The 22,750-nt window shown below is 39.2% G+C and overlaps 2 protein-coding genes across 5 annotated transcripts in view; one reads left to right on the plus strand and one right to left on the minus strand.

Moving 5' to 3' along the window:
• The window catches only part of henmt1 (HEN methyltransferase 1), a 7,535-nt gene extending 5,575 nt beyond the window's left edge, over nucleotides 1-1,960 (plus strand). For all 4 annotated transcript variants that reach the window (XM_032524997.1, XM_032524998.1, XM_032524999.1 and 1 more), the window contains exon 9: nucleotides 1,473-1,960. In XM_032524997.1, coding sequence (XP_032380888.1) covers nucleotides 1,473-1,576 — 104 coding nt within the window. In that variant the 3' untranslated portion in view covers nucleotides 1,577-1,960. The remainder of the gene's footprint in view (nucleotides 1-1,472) is intronic.
• A 49-nt stretch (nucleotides 1,961-2,009) lies between these two features.
• On the minus strand, nucleotides 2,010-22,750 carry fam102bb (family with sequence similarity 102 member Bb). Its single transcript, XM_032525002.1, has 11 exons — nucleotides 22,468-22,750; nucleotides 16,956-17,076; nucleotides 16,006-16,035; nucleotides 15,436-15,552; nucleotides 14,701-14,747; nucleotides 13,026-13,120; nucleotides 10,114-10,212; nucleotides 8,555-8,789; nucleotides 7,381-7,517; nucleotides 6,466-6,535; nucleotides 2,010-5,085 (listed from the first exon to the last, which is right to left on the minus strand). Exons 1-11 carry the CDS (start codon nucleotides 22,611-22,613, stop codon nucleotides 5,043-5,045), a joined length of 1,140 nt encoding a protein of 379 aa, XP_032380893.1. The 5' UTR covers nucleotides 22,614-22,750; the 3' UTR covers nucleotides 2,010-5,042.

Here is a 22,750-nt window from a genome sequence, read left to right on the forward strand (position 1 = left end):
TGGTTTATTGCATGTTACACCCAAAACACCTATGGATTAATGAAGACACTAAGTACAACCCTTTTGAACCATGCGCACGGACCCATTTGTCCGCCGTCAAACAAGCAAAAGTGGATTTGGAGATGCCCTAAACACACCTGCGCCTTGCGCTTTACTATGGAGGATATATTTATTCGTAATTCAAATTGAAAGCCCAAAGATAAAACAAAGTGAGTGAAATAAAAAATATTATTTTACTATGCTACTAGGGAAAATCATGCCTTAATTGATTTTTAAAAAGAAAACTGAAAAAGCAAAGTTTGAAATGTAAAATGTATTACATTTCGATTTAACATTTAGCTTTTCCATTTGGACTGGACAGATGTCAAAATAAGTAGGCGTGGCCCAAAGGCTGGTGGGACGGTCTGAAACGAAAGGGGTGCAGAGGCACCTTATGAACAGCGGGGGGGGGGGGGGGGGGGGGGGGGGGGTGACTGCTGGGAAGCACTGGGACGTTTGAGAAGGGAGCCATGAGACAGGAGGTCTCCAGGCTGCAGACATATGGCGTTTTTCCACTGCATGGTATCTACTCGACTACCCTCAACTCTACTCGCCTTTTGTGTTTTTCCATTACCAAAAAAAGTCCCTGGTACCTGCTAACAGGTACTTGTGGTAGTACTACCTCAGTCGAGGTTCCAAACAAACAAACCTGTAGTGTTTACCGGTAAATAGTTTATCCAGCGTTAGCGTTTTTTTTTTTTTTTTGGCTTCCTCCAGGTTCATTAGAAACTAATTTGCATTCTGGTGTGACAACACGCCGAAAATCCAACAAACCTTTAATGTTCTGTGTGTGGGGTGTGTAAATTATGAATAAATATATCTTCCATACTTCACGTTGTGCACTTAGATCGTTAAAATAGGGTTTGGGCGCCTAGATAGCTAAGTTGGTAGAGCGGGCTCCTCAACGCAGCGCGTCCATGTTCAGCTCCGACTTTCGGTCCTTTGCTGCATGTCATTCCCCCTCTCAAAAATAAAGGCCGAAAATGCCCCAAAAAAATAGGGCCCCATGGCTTGTAAACGATCAAAGCATAGCAGTTGGTGAAGGCCCAACCCCCACCTCTCTCCTCCTCAATAGCATTTAAAGCTACAGACTCAGAAATGGCACGTCCTAAGGAAAGCTCATTGTGGGACTGGCTCATTCTTCACCAAGGCTGAATTCTGGGAAAGAGACTTCAAATACAGTATTAGGGGACCACTAAGGTTCTATACAAAAGCATCCAAAAAGCAGCATGTTATAGAACTTTTAAGCAGACTACTCAACGCAGTATTGTTTTTTCAAACCAGAGGCATCACTGTAAGATAATCGATGCCTTGCTTCAACACAGTCACCGCCGCTTTGGCTGTATCCAATGCTTTTTCATTCCTCCAGTGCGTATTCTATGAATGGATATGTTTTTGTGGTTGTGAAACTAGTCCTTCATTTGTTTTTTCAGACCTTGAAGAGGAAGAAGAGGATCATGATGATTTGGAGGACAGCGGGTATCCAATATGCTCCCACAGTGTTGAGACAGAGGAAGACTGGGAGAAAAATGTTTGATCTGGAAAATTTGTTGTCGGAACAAGTAGCTGACTTTTTTTTTTTAGATTATTTTTGGGGGGCTGTTCCCTTTTTATTAGTGACAATGTATAGACATGAAAAGGGAGATGGGGGATGACACGCAGCAAAGGGCCCTAGGTCGGATTTGAACCCGGGCCGCTGCAGGACTAAAGCCTACGAGGGGCGAACCGTCTCACTGGGTGAGCTAGAGGTCGCCCAAGTAGCTGACTTAATTTTGTTTTCCTTGGTTACTACTGGACAGTGCAGTTGTAGTAACTGTTCCCAACTGCACTGTAGAAACTGGCTTTTGGATTTATTAGGTTTATTTTGACTGCATCTATGTGTTATAGGCAACAATAAAGTTCCAAATGTGAGAAAAGGTTAGTGGTGGTGTTCATTATACCCAAATTGAAGTGCAATCTAAAACATGCTGAAGGTTTTTAATGGTTTTATTCAACAGTGCAAGGTACACATTTGAAGCATCCAGTACACTTGTTAAGGAAGCAAATGTTGGTCGAAAGGACAAGTGTGGACAGTGTCAGAACAGCGCAGAACATCACTTTACAGGAGAATACATTTTACAGTTTTATACATAGACAACAGCTTCACAGAAGAGAAGAAGAAACCATGTTTGTAACAACATGTTAGGTACCATGACAATTATACCTGTGTCACACAGGTAAAACAAAAAAAAAAAGCAATAGTTATTTGGTAGCCATTAATCATGCACTTAACACTGTCTTAACTATGTAGTGATAACCCTTTGATTTCCTTCACAATAAAAATATTTAGCAAAAATATGGCACAATACCAGCAATGAAAGATTTATAAACAGAGATGTGATTTTCAACATTGGACATTTACCCCTTGCCAAAAATAGAAGCACAAAATGAGAACACTGATTTACAGTTATCATACACTGCACAGATATCGGTTTTTAACATGAAGTAATGAGAACCAACTTTTCCTACATGTAAGCAAGCAAAATTGTTCCTTCAATGTGGTAATATTAAGATTAAAAGATGGCACAATTAAAATAAAATTAAAAACATGTTTTAAGTTCTGCGAGCTAACAAAATGACGTCTTTATCATGCAGAACATAGACATAAAAACAGAACACTGACGTATAGTTAAAACACCATACACTGATAATGCATGTGCAGATATTGATTTAACGTGTATATAGTTTCTCGGAAGAGTTATCCTACCTATAATATGGCTTATGACAGGAGACAGAATATTACAGATACTGTAGAGTCTGTTTTCACTAGTTATAATGCATCTAGTATTCTCATTATGCATAGGCCTAACAGGCTTCCAGGTAATAACAGTATGCTGTGTACTTTGGCTAATTTGTGAATAAAATGAATACATTGTGCACTTAATCTTCTAATAGGCTGGAAATGTAAATAGTGAACGCTCATGACGACATCAGGATCTTAAAACTGAGCAGATATATATTTTTAGATTGTTGTCTGTAGCACTAATGGTTCATGTGTTGATTGCATTAGTCTGGTTTACCAGATAGTCTTTATTCCTCCCCTTCCTCGGATTTTGATTTGTGTAAGGAGCCCCCTCCCCCCACAGAAAATTAAGCACTAACACGGCGCTGTGGAGACACGTCTGGCAATGCGAGACTATGATTGCATTGGTTAATTATACTAGTTTTAAGACGGTTCTCAAATGTTACAGTTAAGATGTTAGGAGGTATAGATACACACACAAAACTAGTGCTCTAGGCCTTTTTAAAAACAGGTGCTGTTGAGTATTTTACTTATGGCAGTGGATTACTTAACTAGTCCTCTGTACAATCCTTAAGTGAAACAAATTACAGTATGCTTCGGTTACACATTAATTAAATTGTTAGTACGTCACAGGCTCTTCCATTTGTTCACTGATGTAAGCTTCCTGGTCAACAGGCCAGCTCAGAAAGATGTAGTTAAGTTGCAAAGCATAGGTATACAATAGATACATAGCTGAAACGCTAAACATTAGTAATATGCCCTTCTACAGTACTATTCATCACAGAAGCCTCTTTTTTTATTTTCGGTATCAACTGCCCTACAAAGGCAGACAGCAGTAACTTAAGGGGAAAACACAGTATGTACCAACAGAATGTGTTTTTCAACTTTCCTGTCCTTAAACTTTTTTCTTTTTTTAAACTAAACTTTTCTCATTCCGTCTTTAAATCTTAATTAAATGTATCCATTTTGCTGGGTGTCTGTGCATGTATTAATAATATTACTATATAGTGAAATAAATATCATTTACAATGTTATACATGTGAATATGTGATTTGAAGGTATCTTAATCACACCAAAGTACATGAATGTCACTAGAGTCAAAAGCAAAGATGAAGTTTACTATATTCGGCTAAAATATAAATTCAAGAAACTGGATTACCAATATCGGTCTAGTCAGAAAGTTGGATTAAAAGACTCTTTGAACAAAAAGTTTGGAAAATATACGTTGCTGTGTTTTGCCTTTGTAGGGCAGATTACTAGTGCAGGATGTTCTGCTCCGCGAACAAATGAGAACAAGGACCTATTATGATTGCTAGAAAGCAAATTGTCATGTTTTCCTATTTTCTTTTTGCAAGTACCAATATAGCATTCCTTAGAGGAGATCATGTCACATCCCTCCACTCATTCAATATAACAGGATAACGGTTACTACTAATAAAAGTGGTCATATCACATAGCGGACACATACACATTCACACAGTACACGTTCACTCATCAAATAGCTTAAGTCTGATGTCTCGTCTTTGTAGTAAAATACTAAAAAACTTCAAAACACCAACGGTTGTCAGAGTGCCAACAACTACAACTTTTAGCAGCTTATATTAAATACATCCTATTTGAAAATGAAGTCCAAAACGAACACTGAGAGACTAAAGGAATGTATTGAAAGCGCATTGCATACTCCTCTTCAGTGTAGATTTCAGTTTGTTCTGATGATGCACACACATAGCCTGTCCCGGTGTCCTCCATTAGAGAGAAAGATTAATCGTTTGCGTCCAGTTTCTAACAGGTAAAATTGGGCTGGGTTACGATGCTGCGTGATCAAGTTGTCCTCGAAAGATGAGGCTAATCTACACCCAGAAAATAAGGAGTGGAAAGTTTTAGTTATATAAATGTTGGTGTTTTTTTTAAATACTGGCCAATGTTTCATTTCACTTAATTCATATCTGTATGTTCACACTGAGATATAAACGGTTTACCTCTCACTCTTAAAAATCTATCAGGGAGCTACAGTGTCATACCGGAGATATGAACACAGGAGGGCACTGTTGTAATGTCACCCGCTCACAGAATGATCAGGTCAGAGGCGGTGCTGCTGATCAGGTAACGGCTGTGCTGTGGGAATGCAGAGTGAAATTGACACAGCCTTGCCTCCAGTTTTTTTTTTTTTTCTGTTTTTTTTATGTAAGCAGTGTCAGTCCCCCTCTGAGAGGCTGCAGTTCTAACGCTTTATGACCACCTGCTCGTACGCTCCAGCACCAACCCTGAGATAACAAACAAAAAAAGGACAAAATTAGCAACCCAACGTAATATCTGGCTCACATGTCACAAAGAACGGGCTGACAACTTACAATGCATCATCATCAAATTAATCATTCCTGCTTCTTCTAGTGTTAAAATAATTCTGCACCAAACCAGGTCATTATCTAAATTCAGAAAAGTTATCAATACACAGTAAATGTGTTAAAAAGTAAGCATTCATATGGAAGTCCACAATTTATGTTGAATTATGTTTCCACCTATCACTACGCACTGTAGAAGGTATCAGACTGTGCTGTTTAATATACTGGGCGAAATGACAGGCGACACCATTTTCTAACCCTGACCTAGTCCATATCCACGGCGATCCAGTTACGGGATTGCTCTCGTTCTGCCGCAAATTCCTCTGGATGTCAGTTTTCGGATGTCTGTTACCTTATGCTTTCTTTGTGTTGTAATTTATGTGATTTCTGAGGACTATGGTTAACTGCTCCTCGGATCTCTGCAGGGTACATCCATCTGTCCAATCTGACTTTTATGTTGCACGACTAAAACAACTTTTCAATGTACTCATGTTCCATCAAAACAAGTTCTTTCCCGAGGCTGTTTTGCAGCGGCACCGGGGCTCCGCTCGGTGCTTAAGACCGCCCAAGACGATTGTGATTGGTTTAAAGAAATGCCAAGAAACCACAGTATGTTTTTCTCCTATCCTGGAATGCTGTGTGGACTAGCTAGATCCTCTTCCGCAGAACTGTGGAGGAGGGAGATAAGTTCATACATACCCTTCTCATCTCCATGAGTGTCGTACCTCTGACGCGCTCACCATTAGCCTAGCTTACCACAGAAGCTGGAGGTAACCGGCTCCAACTAGCCTTCTGCTTCCAATAAGTGACAAAATAACGCCAACATGTTCCTATTTACATGTTCCAATTTACATGTTGTTATTTGTATAGTCACCGCGTGATTAAAAAACAAGGTCACATGAGACACAGTCGTCATTCTAACCTTATACATACTGGGAACAATTCTCCACAGAAGGCGAAGCACTGCTACTTCTGCTACTTGGGTGGAGGGATTTGCTCGCAGCACCCGAGATGCCCCGCGGTGAGGAGCAGAGAGTAACAACGGTCCGCCCAAGTAGCAGTGCTTCTACTTGCAACGTAGCCAAGGAGGACGCAAAGGATAAAAAAAACAAACCCGATGGACTAGAGGTAATTATGTTTTCTTTAGTTTCTGCGTGCGAAAGTTGCAGAGTTTGTGGAGCCGATAGTCTTAATTAGCTTTGTATTAACTCATTTGGCAATGGCTTGAATGTAACGGATGTTCATTATTATAAAAAAAGTTACACACTAAAGCTATAAGTTTGATGAATATCCCATGCTCACCTGGTGGGAAGGTGATGGCTTCCGAGGGCTGTGCTTCCCCCAGGGCCAACAAACAGACGCAAGCCTTCCTCTGAAACAGACAGAGTTGTAGTCAGTATTCATACGGTCAGTACAGAGAGAACCCACATCCTGCTGTATAATTCTTGTCATGGAGGAGCAGCCAGTTGCTAGGCAATCTAAAAATAATCATGTATTGACAGCAGCTTTCCTTCCCTAGCTTTGAGCTGGATGAGACCTTGAAAAGAAAAACAATGCCATTCTCCTCAAAGTACACAGACTGACTCACAGGGTAGCACAGTACTTTCAAGTTAATTATTGTGTTGGGCAAAGTAGCTGTGCATTTACTGTAACACATACAGTCATATTCCAGACTAGGGCTGCAACCAATGATTGATAATACAAGCTGAATGGTATTTGTGGTTTGTGATTATTTGATTAATTGGTCAGAAAAATGTTGGAAACTATTTGATTAATGATTTAGCTTTTGAGTCAATTTTAAAGCCCAAACATTGCTGATACCAGCTTCCTAAATATCAATATGTTCTGCTTCTTTTTATTTTCTATCACTGAAACTGTTGGTCACACATAAAGAACGACAAAATAATGAATAGATTGATCAAGATTTTGGTAGATAAAACATAATGACAATGATTTTTAGAGGCAGCCCTAGTTATCAGTTAAACAAATCTTTTTTTTAAATTAATAATAATAATAATATTAGTTTTTTTATGAATGAATTTCTGAATAATTTCCTGTCAATCGAGTAATTGATACCATTTCTGCAACAGAGTTTGAGAATAAGGTTGTGTTTTGTAACTTTAACCTTTCCTTGAAGAGACGATACAAGATAGGGAAATCTGCCGGGGAACATACGCACCACTGACGCCCTACTGCTTCTCTGGATGAGTAGCCTACCTTCAGCACTGGAGTCCAGTAGGCTGGGTGTAAAGTCTTGACCCTGGAGAATCTTTTCCACAACATCGTCAGCATCCACCCGTGTGTCGTCCATTCTTTTTAGCTGAGACTCCATGGAGTCCTGCTTCACAGGGTGTCTGATGAGAGGATCAATTTTATTAGACCACTAATGGCTTTCAGCACAAACAGAAAAATGTTGTCAGTTTCTCATAGTGAATCTACATTTCATTTAGTGCTAAGCAAAGGTGTGTGAGCCAAGGGATTCCATCTAAGCAGCTGGAAATTATGTGGGAGTGGTATAGATTTTTTCATCTAACTGATGGCCAGAGAGCAAATGTACCAAAACTAACTATTCCTTTAAAAAACTGGAAACCTGAACATTTATAACTGGATGAAGTAAAACACGCTACAGTGTCTGAGGTAATAATGACATGAGAACTACAAGACTAAATGCTGCTCTTCAAAAACTGAATATAAAGTGCACCTTAAAGGTCTCATGCCATGGTGCTCTTTGGATGCTTTTAAATAACCTTAGTGGTCCCCTAATACCATATCTGAAGTCTCTTTGCCAAAATTCAGCCTTGGTGCAAAATTACAGCCACTAGAGCCAGTCCCACTATAAGCTTTCCTTAGCGAAAAGATTCCAGATTGACCCATCTGAGCTTTCCTTTTCTCAAAGGTAGAGCAGAGAGCAGAACAGGCTGGGGGGGCCTCATATTAATGTTAAAAAACCTCATTCATTGAAATGTTTATGCCATGGGACCTTTAAGCTATAAAAAAATACTTAAAACCATCATCCCCAGTCTTGAGTGTGTGAAGTTACTATGCTTAATTCATGGTTGGCCATTTCATAAACACAATGACTAAGATTTCCATAAATACTAAGATCCGCTATAAACAACACATAATGAAACCAAATACTTTTTCCGCTGCTCTGCCTCACTGCTTTTTACTGCATGACAGCTGCTTCCTGAAATGTGACACAGACTCAGGTGGGATTTAACCTAAAGTTTGTTAACTTCATTAAAACAAATGCTGCTCTGTTATGTACTCATTACCTACAATAAAATAGATCAACATGACTTGCTGACTGCTTTCTGTAGGACAATGATTATTTTCGGGAGACTTTTAGTAAATTACCTTTCTGTACTTGACAAATAAACTAAAGATTCACCTGTTGAGTCGTTCACAAGATGAGGCGCTGCGTACTGGTGTACCCACTGGGTTGTTAGTGGTGGTGGTGGGGACTGGGTGTTCAGGCAGAGCAGGGCAGGGTCTGGACTCTCTGTCTCGGTCCTCGCTGGGCTCTGGGATGCTGCCGATGCCCGTTGAGGCGCTGCCCACTGAGTGGTTTCTCCGGTGGCTGAACTCTGACATGCTGGAGGAGCGGGAGTGACCTGTGCTGTATCCTGAAAGAGATGGACAAAGATTTTGTATATAATATATAAAACAGTAGCAGGTCTTACTTCTGCAAATTGCTGATTTTCTTTGGCCACTCTGAATGTAAGTCCAATATTCACTCTCTTTTGCTCTGTTTTCTGCAAAACAGAATTTAGCTGATACATTCTTCCCTAGGTTTCACCATCACTAGGATCAGTAATGTTAAGTAGCTGTATGCCCTGGGAAATCATACAAAGGTGCCTTGGAGCATTCAAGAGATACATTCATAATATTATATGCATATAGTAAAAGCAGCTGTGGTCTAATCTGCATTTAAACATTAATGAAAGTGGATCAATTTGATGACTGCACATGAAAGTCCATTTATTGCTTTACATATGAATGACGAAGTGTAGAAGAACATACAGATTTACAGCCTAGTGCCTAATATCTGACTGAAAACAATTCATAAATCAATGATCTATTTGCTATTCATATAAGGCATTATACAGTTTTAGTTTGTTTTACATCTGGCAAAACCCATTTGGCTGTGCTGTCAAGAGGATTTGCAACATGCAGTGTGTTAAAAGATTTAGCAGTGCGGTAAAGTTACAGTAACACTCACGCGCTGTTCATGTCTGCGGGAAGACATTCCGAGAAAGAGACATCGGAGGCTTTCAGAATCAGTGACATCCTTAAAATAACTTCTCTAAACTTATCTTTGAACAAAAAAATGCATTCCATAACTGCTAGCACACTGTTTTTGTATGATTGTTGTTTGTATCTTATGTTATTGTTGGGTATTTTATTTTGTCTGTTTTTTTTTTTATTTAGGATTATATCAGGGCATCAGATCACTACAGTAAGGGGAGAGCCAGCTTCCCACACATGTTAATATGAGGCAGGAAATACATTTTCAAATTTAAAATTAGAGAGGCATCAGAGCCGTTCTTAGCACGTCTCTCTACTTCTTCTGATCTTTTATTACAGTCATCTGATCTGTCTGTAAAGGAAACTCAAGCCTCACATTTAAACTGCTCTGGTGTAGTGTCATTGGAAAATTGTTTTATCACTTCCGTCCTCTTTAGTCAAAAGCTTTTCTCAGTTTGACCTTGATCAGTTTGACACAAACGTTCCTCCAGAAAAAGAGAAAGATTTATGTGTTGTGTAGTTTACGCTGGTAACAACTAGTTTAATTCTGTCACTCACGAAGCCAGCTTGGACAGCTACATATGCATTATATACCATCTGCAAACATGGTCTGTATGATTGCTTGCCATCCATGTCAGGTCGACAACAGAAAATCAGGAAAAAAGAATTAACACATTTTCATTAAATGTGTAATGCCCTTACCTGAAAGTTTGGACTGCTGGCTGGCGTAGCTGGATGTGCGGGAGTGGCCGCAGCCCCCAAGCTCATCAGAAACAACAGGACACTTCCCTTCTCGACTCTCTGGGAGATTAGAAAGAACAGAGGAAAAGACAAAACGGGATGACGAAGGCATTTCTTGGTAAAGTCTGTTCTATTGCAACAAACTGCCATAATTAAGTAAAAAGCTACATGTTCAGCTTTTCTTATGCTTCCACATGTAGTTAGAGAGGCACGGGACAAACAAGAACAAAACGTGCAAAGCTCTGCTTTGGGTTTGGCAAAAAATAAAAACACATTTAGAGGAATAGTTGTTTAATACTATTATTATAACAACCAGGTCAGAGCTCAGGTGGTTCTGTGATGTTAAAGCAATACAAAATAATCTGTGAAACTGAAGCTGAAGAGGACCCCCCCTCCAAAAAAAATGCAAAGTCAAAAGTGAGATGGAACTGTATGTACAATAGTGTCTTGAGTTTCAGCCTTTTTGAAAACACGTGCAGCAACATGAACATGTTTCAAGGCAAACGGGCAAAAAGCGGAGCTGCGACAAAGCAGAAGAGGTCAGAGTTCAAATGCCCGCTGGAAAGAAAGGAAAGGGCTCTGCCTCCGCAACACAACAGAAAAAAGACACAATTTCAAAAGAGATTAACGCTGAGATGCAGCAGAGGTTTGTCAAACATGACCTGGCTACTGTTTTTACTCCACTATAATGCACATTTTTGCACAATAGTTAACAAAATTCTAGCGTATAATTTAGATGACTGACACAGGTCATTTTTGCTTAACGTATGGAACCTTGTAGGTTCCAGTGACCAATGCATCCAAGGGTGAACATATATATCTCAATACATTATTTGCAACACTCCAACTTGTCTTGGAGGATAATAAGCATTCAGGAATATATTGTGACAAAAATCCATCAATTTGCCAAACCTCCCATTTGAGTTGATACTGCTCACACACATGAAACACCTGCAGTGTACATACACTGCAAACTTGCACAGCCAAGACACGATGATGCTGACAGGAAAGAGCTTCATCTTCATCAGACAAATAAATGTGAATGGACTGTTCGTATATAGCACTTTTCCAGTCTTTAACATAGTACAGGAACCATTAACACGCATTCATACACTGTGGCCTAGGCTGCCTACAAGGTGCCACCTGCTCATCAGATAAACACTCACACACGTTTACACTCCTATGGCGCAGCATAGGGGTTCAGCGTCTTGCCCAAGGACACTTTGACATGGAACTGCAGAGATCGAACCACCAACCTTCCGATTGGCAGGCGACCAGTCTATCCCTGAGCCACAGCCACGCCTACACATGCGGTGTGCACAGACAAACATACAAACCCGATAGACAGACTTGCGCACACTCCTATTTTTAACCATGCAAGAGCCTACAGGGTTAGAGCAGATTGTAGCTAATCTAAAAGAGAACTAGCTTGAATTATACATGAAAGAGCTGCACAACACTTAAGCTTCCACGAGAATCAACACTGCAATATGTTCACACATGGAAAAACACACAGAACAAGACAGAGGGGGGTGAAACAAATGTAGCAGAAAGGGCAGCGGGGAGATAAATAATTTCATAGTGCTGGATTGTAGATAAATAGCTGTTGTAAGAGCTAATTAGTGTCCTTTGTATAATTAGTAACCAATCTTTGGTTCCTTGGGTGCAACCCGGAAGCACATACAGTGTTCACACACACAACACACACAACACAACACAACACAACACAACACACAAGCAGTGATCTATGTGGAAACCCAATCCTCATCTCATGGAAATTAATGGAACCAAAGGTTTGACTGTGACTTTCAGTGATCTAAAAAAGTAAAAAGTATGTCAATTACTCCCGTGGAACAGCACCTCAGGGGCTTAAAGCTTGGGCTTAATCTCTACAGCTGTTGTATGAAGTATGAGTGCGTATCGGAGGCGGTACCGATGCTGGTATCGGAACATCTCTAGTTGGAGGTTTGACATCAACAACCAACTGCAATAAGAGTATGTCATCTGCAACAGTTCTAACTAATACTGTACGCCAATAAAAAAGTGCAGAAAATGTGCAAAAAAAAGAAAAAAGGGCTGCACTTTACTGTAGATGTAAATTGCCTGTGTGAAACGTTTAACAATGTGAAGGCGTAGCAGGCAATGGCCGATGTGCATTAGCCGCAGGGGCTGAGTGCGGTTTCAAATTTGGAACGGAGTATGTCGAGGAGGCAGGTAAATCAAAGGTTATGCTATAGTTGCTGCCAAGGGTGTTATAAAGCAATGAATTATTTAATATTACAGAGCACTCTATCAGAAGGTACTACGTACAATTATTTATCCCTTCCCCTACTCTTGAGTTTGGCCAGTAGACTTGGATTCTAATCACTCTAAGATTTACCTAATTACTTACTCTGAATCTTTTTATTTCCATTGTTGGTTAGATCTGCTAGCCACATGTAATAGAAATTGATGCTACAACGACGACAAGCCATGAGGTGCGTATTAAGCTTACACAGCTATCCAGATGGGGATCTAATCATGCTGAAAAATAGTTTCAGCCTTGTGATTACAGGTCAAAATGTTAGGAATAATATTTTAGCTTCCTTGAAAGTTATCAGGGATGTGTCCATGTCATTCCAATGTAATGCTACACCAATTATAAGTAGAAATTTAACATTGTAAATAAAGGAAAACCAGAAAACATTGAGATTGTTATAGTATCTGTTTTAGAATAAGAGCACAGATGTAAAAGTAAATAAAAACTCTAAACCATAGACTCGGCACACAACAGGATGGCTAACAAGTGTGCTCTATTAGGTGCCTGTGAATGTTTGGAAAACCAGGATGACTAAGCAGGGCAGATGAGTGTAATGTGCCGTGATTTGTCTCACCAGAACAGCCTTTCTGTGAGTCCCCTCCCCTCCTCTCCTCCAGCAGGCTCTCTCCATCACCCTGGATCCCGATCATTGTGGCCGTGGAGGGAGGCCTGGTGACACAGGAAAGACAATAAGGCTTTTTCTCTTGTCTTGTATTTCAATGTGTCAATTGTCTAATAATACAAAGCAAGGTGAGAAAGACAAGAAAAACAAAAACGGGTGAAATGGGGCTGTGAGGATTAAAACATTATTTAAAGGGAAAGAGCATTAAATATTAGCAGTCAGAATAGCATTCAGCTAAAGCCAAAAGTGAATATACTGTAGATGCTTAGTATTTGAATACATGCTGCAATAAAAGACGCTGCAGCTTTTCGCATTAACATACAGGCTACTGAATATTTTTTAGGTCAAATTTTGCCCTTGGGTAAAACTCTCTAACGCATACTTTCACTGAAAGTCATATTTCTACTAGAATAACTAGTGCAACAACTTGCAGTATACTTGCAGGATGAAATCAAGTAATGCTTTTGGAATGTGAAGTTCTGATTAGCCAACAGTTCTTTTGGCTTGCTTAATTCCGGTAACACTTTCCTTGAAGGTAACTACATAAGAGTGACATGACACAGTCATGACACATGAACCTAAACCATAACTTGTCATGACAAAACCGAATGACACTTACTAAAAGAAGCGTTGTGTCATAAATGTTTATGACTTGTTTATAATGTTTATGACAGTTCATGGCAGTGTCACTCTTACGTCTAGTAAAGTGTAGCCCTTAATTCTGTATTGTTTGAGTCTCAAGAAACTTTCTTGAGCGTGAGGGGCAGTGCTGAGAACCTACAGCAGCATTCTTGGATCCACTCCCAAACAAGTGCAATGAGCAGCAGATTATAGCAGCAGATTGAATGTCATAACCTTGTCATATAATACAGAATCGTTATTTTTCTGTTTTGGGTTTTTGCCTTTATGTGATAGTGGTAGCAGTGATACAGACAGGAAATGTATGGAGAGAGAGGTGTTCTGAGAGAACACAGAGGACAATGCTTTAAATTACAGCCCAGTCCAGGTCATTGGGTTGGTGTTGGTTTCCAAGGTAAATATATAAACCTGGGCAAGCTCATAGTAGAGCACAGGCACAAGAATAGTTTAATTCACAAGCTTGTTTAGTCCAAAAAAAATAAATGGGTTTACAATTGCAGGTTAAATTACTAAACTATGGCTGGGCAATATATCGATATTATACCAACATTGATATGAGGTTACATATATTAAATTTTGGATATTTAATATTGTGATAGGACACAAGTCTTGTCTTTTCCTGGTGTTAAAGGCTGCATTACAGTAAAGCGATGAACTTACCACACTGTTCTATTATTTGCCTTACCCACTTAGTCATTGTATCCACATACTACTACTACTAGTGATTTTTTAGCAAAACTTTAATTGTGTAAATTATTTATTTATTGAAAGCACCAACTGTCTACCCAGTTATATCTCTGCATTATGGGCATCAATGTATTTGGTCAAGAATATTGTAATATTGGATTTTACTCCATATCGCCCAGCCCTAGACTGAACTACAAGTGAGTTGCCACTAACGCTGATTGACTTAATACAGCATGAACTGCAGACTAAAGCAGATCTGGTACCATACAAAAGGTAAAAAAAAAAAGTCAGTTTAACTTACGTTTTAAAACAGGGATCCCCTGACATGAGTTGTGTACTGATGATGACCTATGAAAGAAAGAAAAAAAGACTTATTGTTAAATGAGTCACATTTGACTTGCATTCAAGGTTTCCATTAGCCTGGACTCTTAGTTTCAAGGATCACGTCAACTTATTGGGACTTTAGCTAATCATGTAAATAGGAAAATGTTTGCGTTATATTGTCACTTATTGGGAGCAGTAGGCTAGTTGGAGCCGAGCTAGACTAGTTGGAGCCGAGCTAGACTAGTTGGAGCTGAGCTAGGCTAGCGGTAGGTGCGTCAGAGAGAGTTACGACACGCACCGAGATGAGAAGGGGATGTATGAGCTAATCTAACTCTGGAGGATACGGTGAATAAGGTAAAGTCTCAATAAGTCGCTGTGTTCCTTTAAAGAAGCATAGTTGTACTTTAACTTTATTTGTTTTTGTTCATTAGCTTTGTCACAAATTCAGAATGAAAATTGTACATGAAATAAAGCAGATAATGGCTTAATTTGCCTCTTATCTTCCACAGTTGACACCGCTTTCTTCAATGGTTTATTTCTGGCTACAATTTAACAGATTGTTGTTCAATCCTAAATGTTTATGCAGAAACCAATTTCCTCTCCTGCTTCCTAGTTGAGAAAAACACCAGAATTGTATTCAAAAGACCAAGGTTTCCTCCTGAAGAAGTCAAATTAGACTGGTGTGGATGCGTTGCCGTAGCTTCAATGTTACCTTGAGGATGGAGTTATCCTGGCGGGTATTTTTGGTATCGTAGCCTTCCAGCAGACATCTGCGGGTTGTATTCCCTGAGCCGGCAAACTCTGCTAAATTCAGATCTGCAAAACCAAGCTGAAGGAGAAAGAATGACACTGGGTGAACTCTGTTTTCTTTTAGGAGATTGATGTTTGGCCCAGTCAGCACTCTGACAATCTCGGGATGTAAAACACCAGCAGTCATGACATGGGAGAAACGTCAGGGAAATTTAACAATATTAAACAACTCGTTTTTTTCTTCAATGACAAGCTGGTAATTTTCTCCAATTTTAATATTTACAGGGGGAAACAAATCTTTCATCTAGTCCAGAAAGTCCACAAGAGCTTTAGCCTGCTCAGTTAATAATTTCTTACAAACAGTAAAAGCGATAACATATGACATAACGAGCCGACCCGTAGGCAGTGACGGCCATCTGTTTGCTACAGGCTCACATGGCTATCTACACAAATATGGTTGATTACTGTAAATCTAGGCGAACTGGAGGTTGGGTTAGGGGATGGGGGTTGGACAACATACGTGAGGAAATACCTTTGCATATGCCTTCCCGCCTTTCAGCTCCTGGAAAAGAGAAGCATACATTTCTAAATTAAACTGAACTGAAAAAACATTGCATTAGTTATCATGATCTGCCCATCAAATGTGTTTAAAACAACAGGGAAAGAAAGTTGAATTAAATGTTTTTGCTCCATACAAATCAAAGTGAAGAGATTGATTAATGCTCTCCAGTGCTGGTACTATTAATGGTAACTTAACAACTTAATTCTGGTTGGTAAACTAACATTATTACAAATATACTACTTTCCACTAGCAGAAAATTACACATCAAAACTACTATTTTGCTGTTGGGTCCGAATGGTAGCAGGGGCAACTATTTGACATTTTAAAGTTCAAAACCAAAAAGCAAAACAACAGTACAGTTCGGTTTCTGAGTACTTGACATGCTCTGTGTCGAAAAACAAAGAGGGCAGGGCACACCAGAAATAGCTTGCAGCTACAATGTGGAAACACAAGATGCATTTCACCAGGAAGGCATTTTCAGGCTTTTCCATTTCCATGATTTTACTGCGGTTTTTGGCCGTAATAGCTTATAAACTATGATTAAACTACCACAGCACAGAGCACACTCGTGCTTAAGGTTAAATGTTAAAGGACAGAAAAAGGTGTGTGAGGAGTCTGTTTTCTTAAGAATGCTGTGCTTGCTCAATGTGTTTTACAGTTCATATTTCACTCTCAAGTTTCAATTTAGCACACAAATCAGCACATAAATAAAGCAATTCTATTAGCAAGGATGATACGCTCCTCTTTATTAAGCCTATTATTTTTACACTGACAAGAAAAACATCCTTTATTAAACCCCTGGCCTGTTGCATCTTTCACCTGAACCCTGTACGTTCACAGGCAACGTATCAGATTATGAATCAACACTACGTAGGTATTACTAAATGTAAAATCTGGAGCTCAGTAGCCACATACTGTACCTTTCTGACAGACACACGGCACATACAAGGGTCCAGTACACCTGTCCCTGCATTGGCACTCATCTTGCAGGGGAAAGAGAACCGTTTCCTCCATCGAACACAGTTGGACTGCACTGGCTCCCTGCAAAGAGAAATCACAAACACTTAGACCATCTTTCAGCACTCTGTAAGGTCAGAAATGCATTTGTTGGCATGGGCTGCATTTTGTTGTCACAAAAGACAACTTACAACTGGATGTCAGCCAGCTTCAGAATGATAGTCCTATAGTAGAGATGGTTGGTGCAAACACTGATTTCCTTATGTAGCTCAATCATTTCAACACATCTCTGTACAACTGAAAAGCTGGTTCATTTCCTTTTGCAATTTGGAAAACTCACATTATAACCTCTGATTGTATTTGGCTCCTTGCCAGAATCATAACGCACCATGTCTATACATGGGAAAGGTTTCTTACAAATATGCATAGACCGAAAATGTTTTTTCAAGGCCAATACCGATTATTATTAGTTAGTAAAACAGATAAATATTTTGGAACCAATATACACGTACAGTGAAAATGAAAATCTTTAAGTCAAAATTAAGATTTTGGATTGTTACAACCTCCAACACAAAACTTTGTTAAATGCTTTAAGCAATTACTTAATAAATGAGAAACTTTCAACATAATACACAGAAAAGATAAGCCGATAGTGTTGTGGGCGGGACATTTAGTCAGACTCAGTGGTGAGTGAAACCGAGGCAGAGGGACAGCCCTATCCCTAACAAAAATGAAGAAAAAAAACTGGCATTGAATATCTCAACTGTTCTGTAGTCTTGTTTACTTGTATTTTCTTTAATTCAAAAAAGTTAGAGATTTAAAATAGAAAACAATTGCCAAGTTTTGACTGTACTGCATTTAGAAGAGGTTTTTGTAATGCTGCTTCAGATGTATATCTAACATTTGAGAGTGTTGGCTTCTTTTGTAAAATCCAGTGATGGAAATAAATGTTTATATTCTGAAAATTATGTTTTGCATCATTAACAAAAGGTATTGCATTGGCAATAGTATGAAGAAATTTCAAGAAGAAACGAATGGTTTTTAACAATGACTTTTTTATATTAGTATTGACTTCCTGCTTTGTCACTTGATTTTTTTTCCGCATCCCTAAACTGCAAGAGCAAAACTTAATTTCATTAAGTTTTGATATTATTATTACATCACAAATGAAAGTCGCTAAGGCTGAATGACTACTGGATTAACAATCCTCACATCTCTTCCTTCTGCTTAGGGCTACTGATTCAAGTTGCCAATACAAGCTTATGTGCTTAGCCTCAATTATGTCAGGCCTCTAACTAAACAAGCTACTTAATTACAGTTCTGTTTTAACCAATTGATCTAATGCTGACGGCGGCAGGTGTAGCTCGTTTTGGCATGAGTGAAAGAGAAACCCGTGCACACATCCCCAGTCGATAACTAGAATAAATGAGAGTGAGGTGTAGTCTGCTGAGTGAGAGAAGGGGATGAAGTGAAAGAGAAAAGAGCGTGTACGCGTGGGCAGCATTACGATCCCCCAGATGGCCTCTCTTTCACTGGCATCTTCTCCTCTCCCACTCACCTAACCAACTCCCTTCTGTCAAGATAGACCACATGCCATTCATTTAGACCAATTTAGCTGGGTTTAAATACAAGCAGAGCCAATGGTTTTCCTCTAAAATACAGTAAAAATAACAATGATGCAGTTTACCTCTGAAAGAGTGACAAAAAGAGACAAAGACGAGGCATACAAACAGAACATGTTACAATGCAAGAAAATGTACGATATAAGACGTAAATGATCAACACGGTGTGCCGATCCCTTTTCAGACTGACTGAATATACATGCCCGAGTTGTGCACTGCATCCCCGCCTTGATAGAAGAAGAAAATAATTGTGTGACTAATGTTGCACAAACGCTGACTTCATCCTGGGGTTGATACATTTCCGAGAGTGAACTCCCAGAGTCAGAGAGGGAACTCCTAGCCAGCTGGACACTGTGAGCTTAGGACATTCTGGCTTGATTGCATGTGCTGTAACTCACAGCACTTCTCAGTGCAGCAAAAATCCTATTCCAGGTATGTGAGTAAGTCTGGTTTTAAGGACATGCTGAGGTTGTCTCTTTCATCTCAATACATGGGTCAGATGTCTTGTTAAACTACAGCTGCTCTCCCTGTAACAAAGCAGCTGCCGTCAGGCTCCAGGCATAAACTCTCTCGTTATTACATACTTACATAGAAAACTAAACATTTTGACATGAATTTGGTGCAGGGTTTTCTAATGTCTAGGCATAACTGTAATTCTGAATGTGTCCGTAAAATGCTAATCTTTCAAAAATGTAAATGTATGTAACAAGGAAAACGTGTTTTGGGCAGTAACAGTGGTGAAGTCCTCCCGATGACAAGCCACACCAAAGGAAAAGAAATGCTCAGAAATGAACAATCCTCACTTCCCTTACACTCACAGTTAGGATGACTCAAAACAGTGTCAGAGAAAACAGGGACGTTTGAGGGTCTAACAAATCAAACTGATGCAAAAAAATTTTTTTTAATGATGCTTGAGACTTGTGACTATGAATAATAATAGCTTAAACATTTCAGAGCCAGAACAGGATGTTTTAATTAGAATCTCAACCATGTCAGCTTCATAGTCTGGGTTAGTGTTTCTTTGATTCAGCTGCAGTGGCTGCTCATACAGTATGTACCAAAAGGTACAAAGAAACTTGCAGCTATATTAAAATGACCTTAATGTCACGAACTTAGAAGCATCCTGATTCACAAAGCCAGACACACTGGGCCTTTCTAACAAGCCATTTTACAAGAGCTACTTAATCTAGAGCAGACAGAAGGCTTGTTATATAATCCGGTGAAGCCATTAGATGGCTACAGCCTTCCTCTAAAACAACGCCATTCTCTTAGTCCAATGTTGGAAGCCAGGCTAATTTATGAGCAAAAACCCAAAACAGGTTAAAGAGGAGATGATTGTCTTTGCTTGTCTCAACTTGACAGCAGTGTATTGGTAGTGTGTAGTCTGGATAATTAGCATAGAGGGTTATGTCATTTCTTTTCATGACTATGTTATGTGATGTCTTATCGTCTTGTTCCTTTTCACAACCAATTCAGCGTAATTATCATATCATATTAAAGTGCTTAGATTATGCTTTTTGCCCTTTCCTTTATTGTGTTATAAATTTTTTATGTGCGTTATAGGTTTACAAAGTGAAAAAGCCCAAAGTCCACCCTAAAGGGACTTACCATCTCCAACAGAAAACTCTGTTCACAAACAGCTCGATTGTAGTCCAGCCTTTACCTCTGTGACAAACATGCGTCCCTTTGTAACATATGTTATAATGCTCGCCTAGCTGCTAGCGTGGCACGCCCATAGACAGTATAAGAAAAGGACAATGTGACTCCGTTGATTTCAACGAAAACCAGTAAAGGCTATTAGAAGCACTTTTCCGGTGATGGCTGAGTGTTACTGCACAGACTCCAACTGAGCTTGATGACGTAGTCAACAACCTGTCTGAAAGTTGTAAGTGTTCTGGTAGCTGTGCCAAGAGAAATCTCAATTATTCCCAATCTTGCCGAGATGGAGAGTGTAGGTATATGGAAGGAGATAACATGGGCACAGGCTAATTATTGGTAACTAAAATGCTAGTTAACATTAGTATTTTAACTTAAACAGCTAATGTTTACAAAACGGAGCCATAACTTGAGATACGAGGTAATGGAGCCTTTTATAAATTGTTGTGTTTCTTTAGAAATAAACAATGGACTAATAAAGTATTTAAAGGCTTCAGATGTAAAGTTATTTGCTGTCAAAGTGATGTCAAACTGAATGGAGGTCAATGGGATGCTAATGGCGGGTGAGTGCTAGGTAGCATCAAAATGGCGTCATGGGAGCTACGCTTTGTCTAGGCTGGATTACCACCTTGGGCACGCCCTCATATTCTTTCTGATTAGCTAGCAGTGCTTACCTAGCTAATGTGCATGTGCGAATCCCAACAAAGATGGAACAGAAGTGAGATGTCTCACTCTGTAGCTAAAACAGAGAGCTCAACACACAGGGGGAAAAGAGGAGCTGCAGCAATGTGCAGCTCAAACAAACAAAAAGATGGTGTTTTTTGAAAATTAAACCTTGTAAAACCATTCTGGTACAACCTCTAATTATGAACCTGAAAATTAGCATAATATAAGCACTTTAACATACTATATAACACCAACATTATCACTTTGTCCATTCAACTAGACAGGACAATATAAAATATATAATAATAGCCAATAAAAAAATATAAAATAATCTAATTATAGCTGAAACAATTAGGCAATTACTCAATCCATGTATTGACAGAAAGTAATTGTCACATACATTCATTTTTTAAAGCAAAAACTCAAAATAATCATAATGATGCATTGGCTCCAGCTTTTAAATGTGGGGTTTACGGCGTTTCTTCTTCTTTCGTCTATGATCATATTTGGAATATCTTTGGGTTTTGGATGAAACTACAATGATGTAGATGGTTATTGGATTGAAGGAAAATAAATCTGCAACCGCTTTGACATTTGATAAATTGTTTCAGTTATTTTTCAAGCAAAAGAGCTTGCTCCAGTTTCTCAGCTGCAAAAATATGCTGCTTTTCTTCGTCTTTACGTGACAGTAAAATACATTTATTTGGGTTTAGACCAAAAAGCTATATGAAAACATCACCTTGTGTTTTAGGAATTTATAATAAGCTTTGTAAACGTGTTCTGGCATTTTTTTAGACGAAATTATTATCAAGTACTCAAAAAAATGATGTGAGCATCAATCTTTAATGAAAATAGATGCAGCCCTAAATACTTTCCCCTTCGGTAGTCTATAAGGGGCAGAATGATAAAAAGCTACTTTAACTGTAACTTATAAATAGGTAAAGGCCCAAAACAGAGTGAGTCAAGAGATCTGGACACTTGTAAGATGGAGGGAAGTTTCACATAGTTCATATACACATAATACCAACATTATAATGATACAAATTTGGTTGAATATCAGCAAAGTAACATTATCCCTTTCATCATCAGTAGACAGAGGAGTGGTATTTTGCTGTATGGCAGTTATGTGACAAGTCGGCTGGTTCCTCATAGCACAGCAGCTAATCAATATCACAACCAGCGAGGAAGTAAGCCTGTGAAATGTAAATGCCATTTTCAGAGCAGGAGCTAATTGTCACACATGCTAAAGTTTGTTTTCTCCAGTCGATGCTAAATGGCGTTTTTACAATTCTGGCTCGGTTGAAATAGCTTTGACTGGAGAAGAACAACCACAAACACTGTTACAGTGGCAGACAACTGATTGACGTTAGCTAGTTTCTGACGTTATCATAGTAGGTGGTCATGTAGCATGTTAGCTAGTGAGCTAATAATGTATCATAGTAGGCTAAAGCTCTTCGGCTATTTTAACCTGTAAGCTTAAAAAAAAAGCCAGTCCGTGTTTGAATGACTGTTTAACACCGCACATACTCACCGAGAAGACTCCTCGGAGAAGCCGCCGTCCAGCAGCCTGACTTTACAAAAAATGACACCGTTGACGAAGGGGACCGACGAGAGGTCGTCCAGCTCAAAGTCCACCTTGAACTTAAATTTCTTTTTTTTCATCATCATTAAATCCATACACAGAATCAGTACTCTTGACAAGATGCTTCAATATCGCCCCTCGCTGACATTACAGCCCCATTGTGTTTAGTACCAACACTGTTGTGGTGTGGGAGGATGGTAGAGCTGCTGGTGACACAACAGTTAACGTCAGT

Source organism: Etheostoma spectabile, chromosome 9, assembly GCF_008692095.1.
Source record: "Etheostoma spectabile isolate EspeVRDwgs_2016 chromosome 9, UIUC_Espe_1.0, whole genome shotgun sequence".
Lineage (NCBI taxonomy): Eukaryota > Metazoa > Chordata > Actinopteri > Perciformes > Percidae > Etheostoma > Etheostoma spectabile.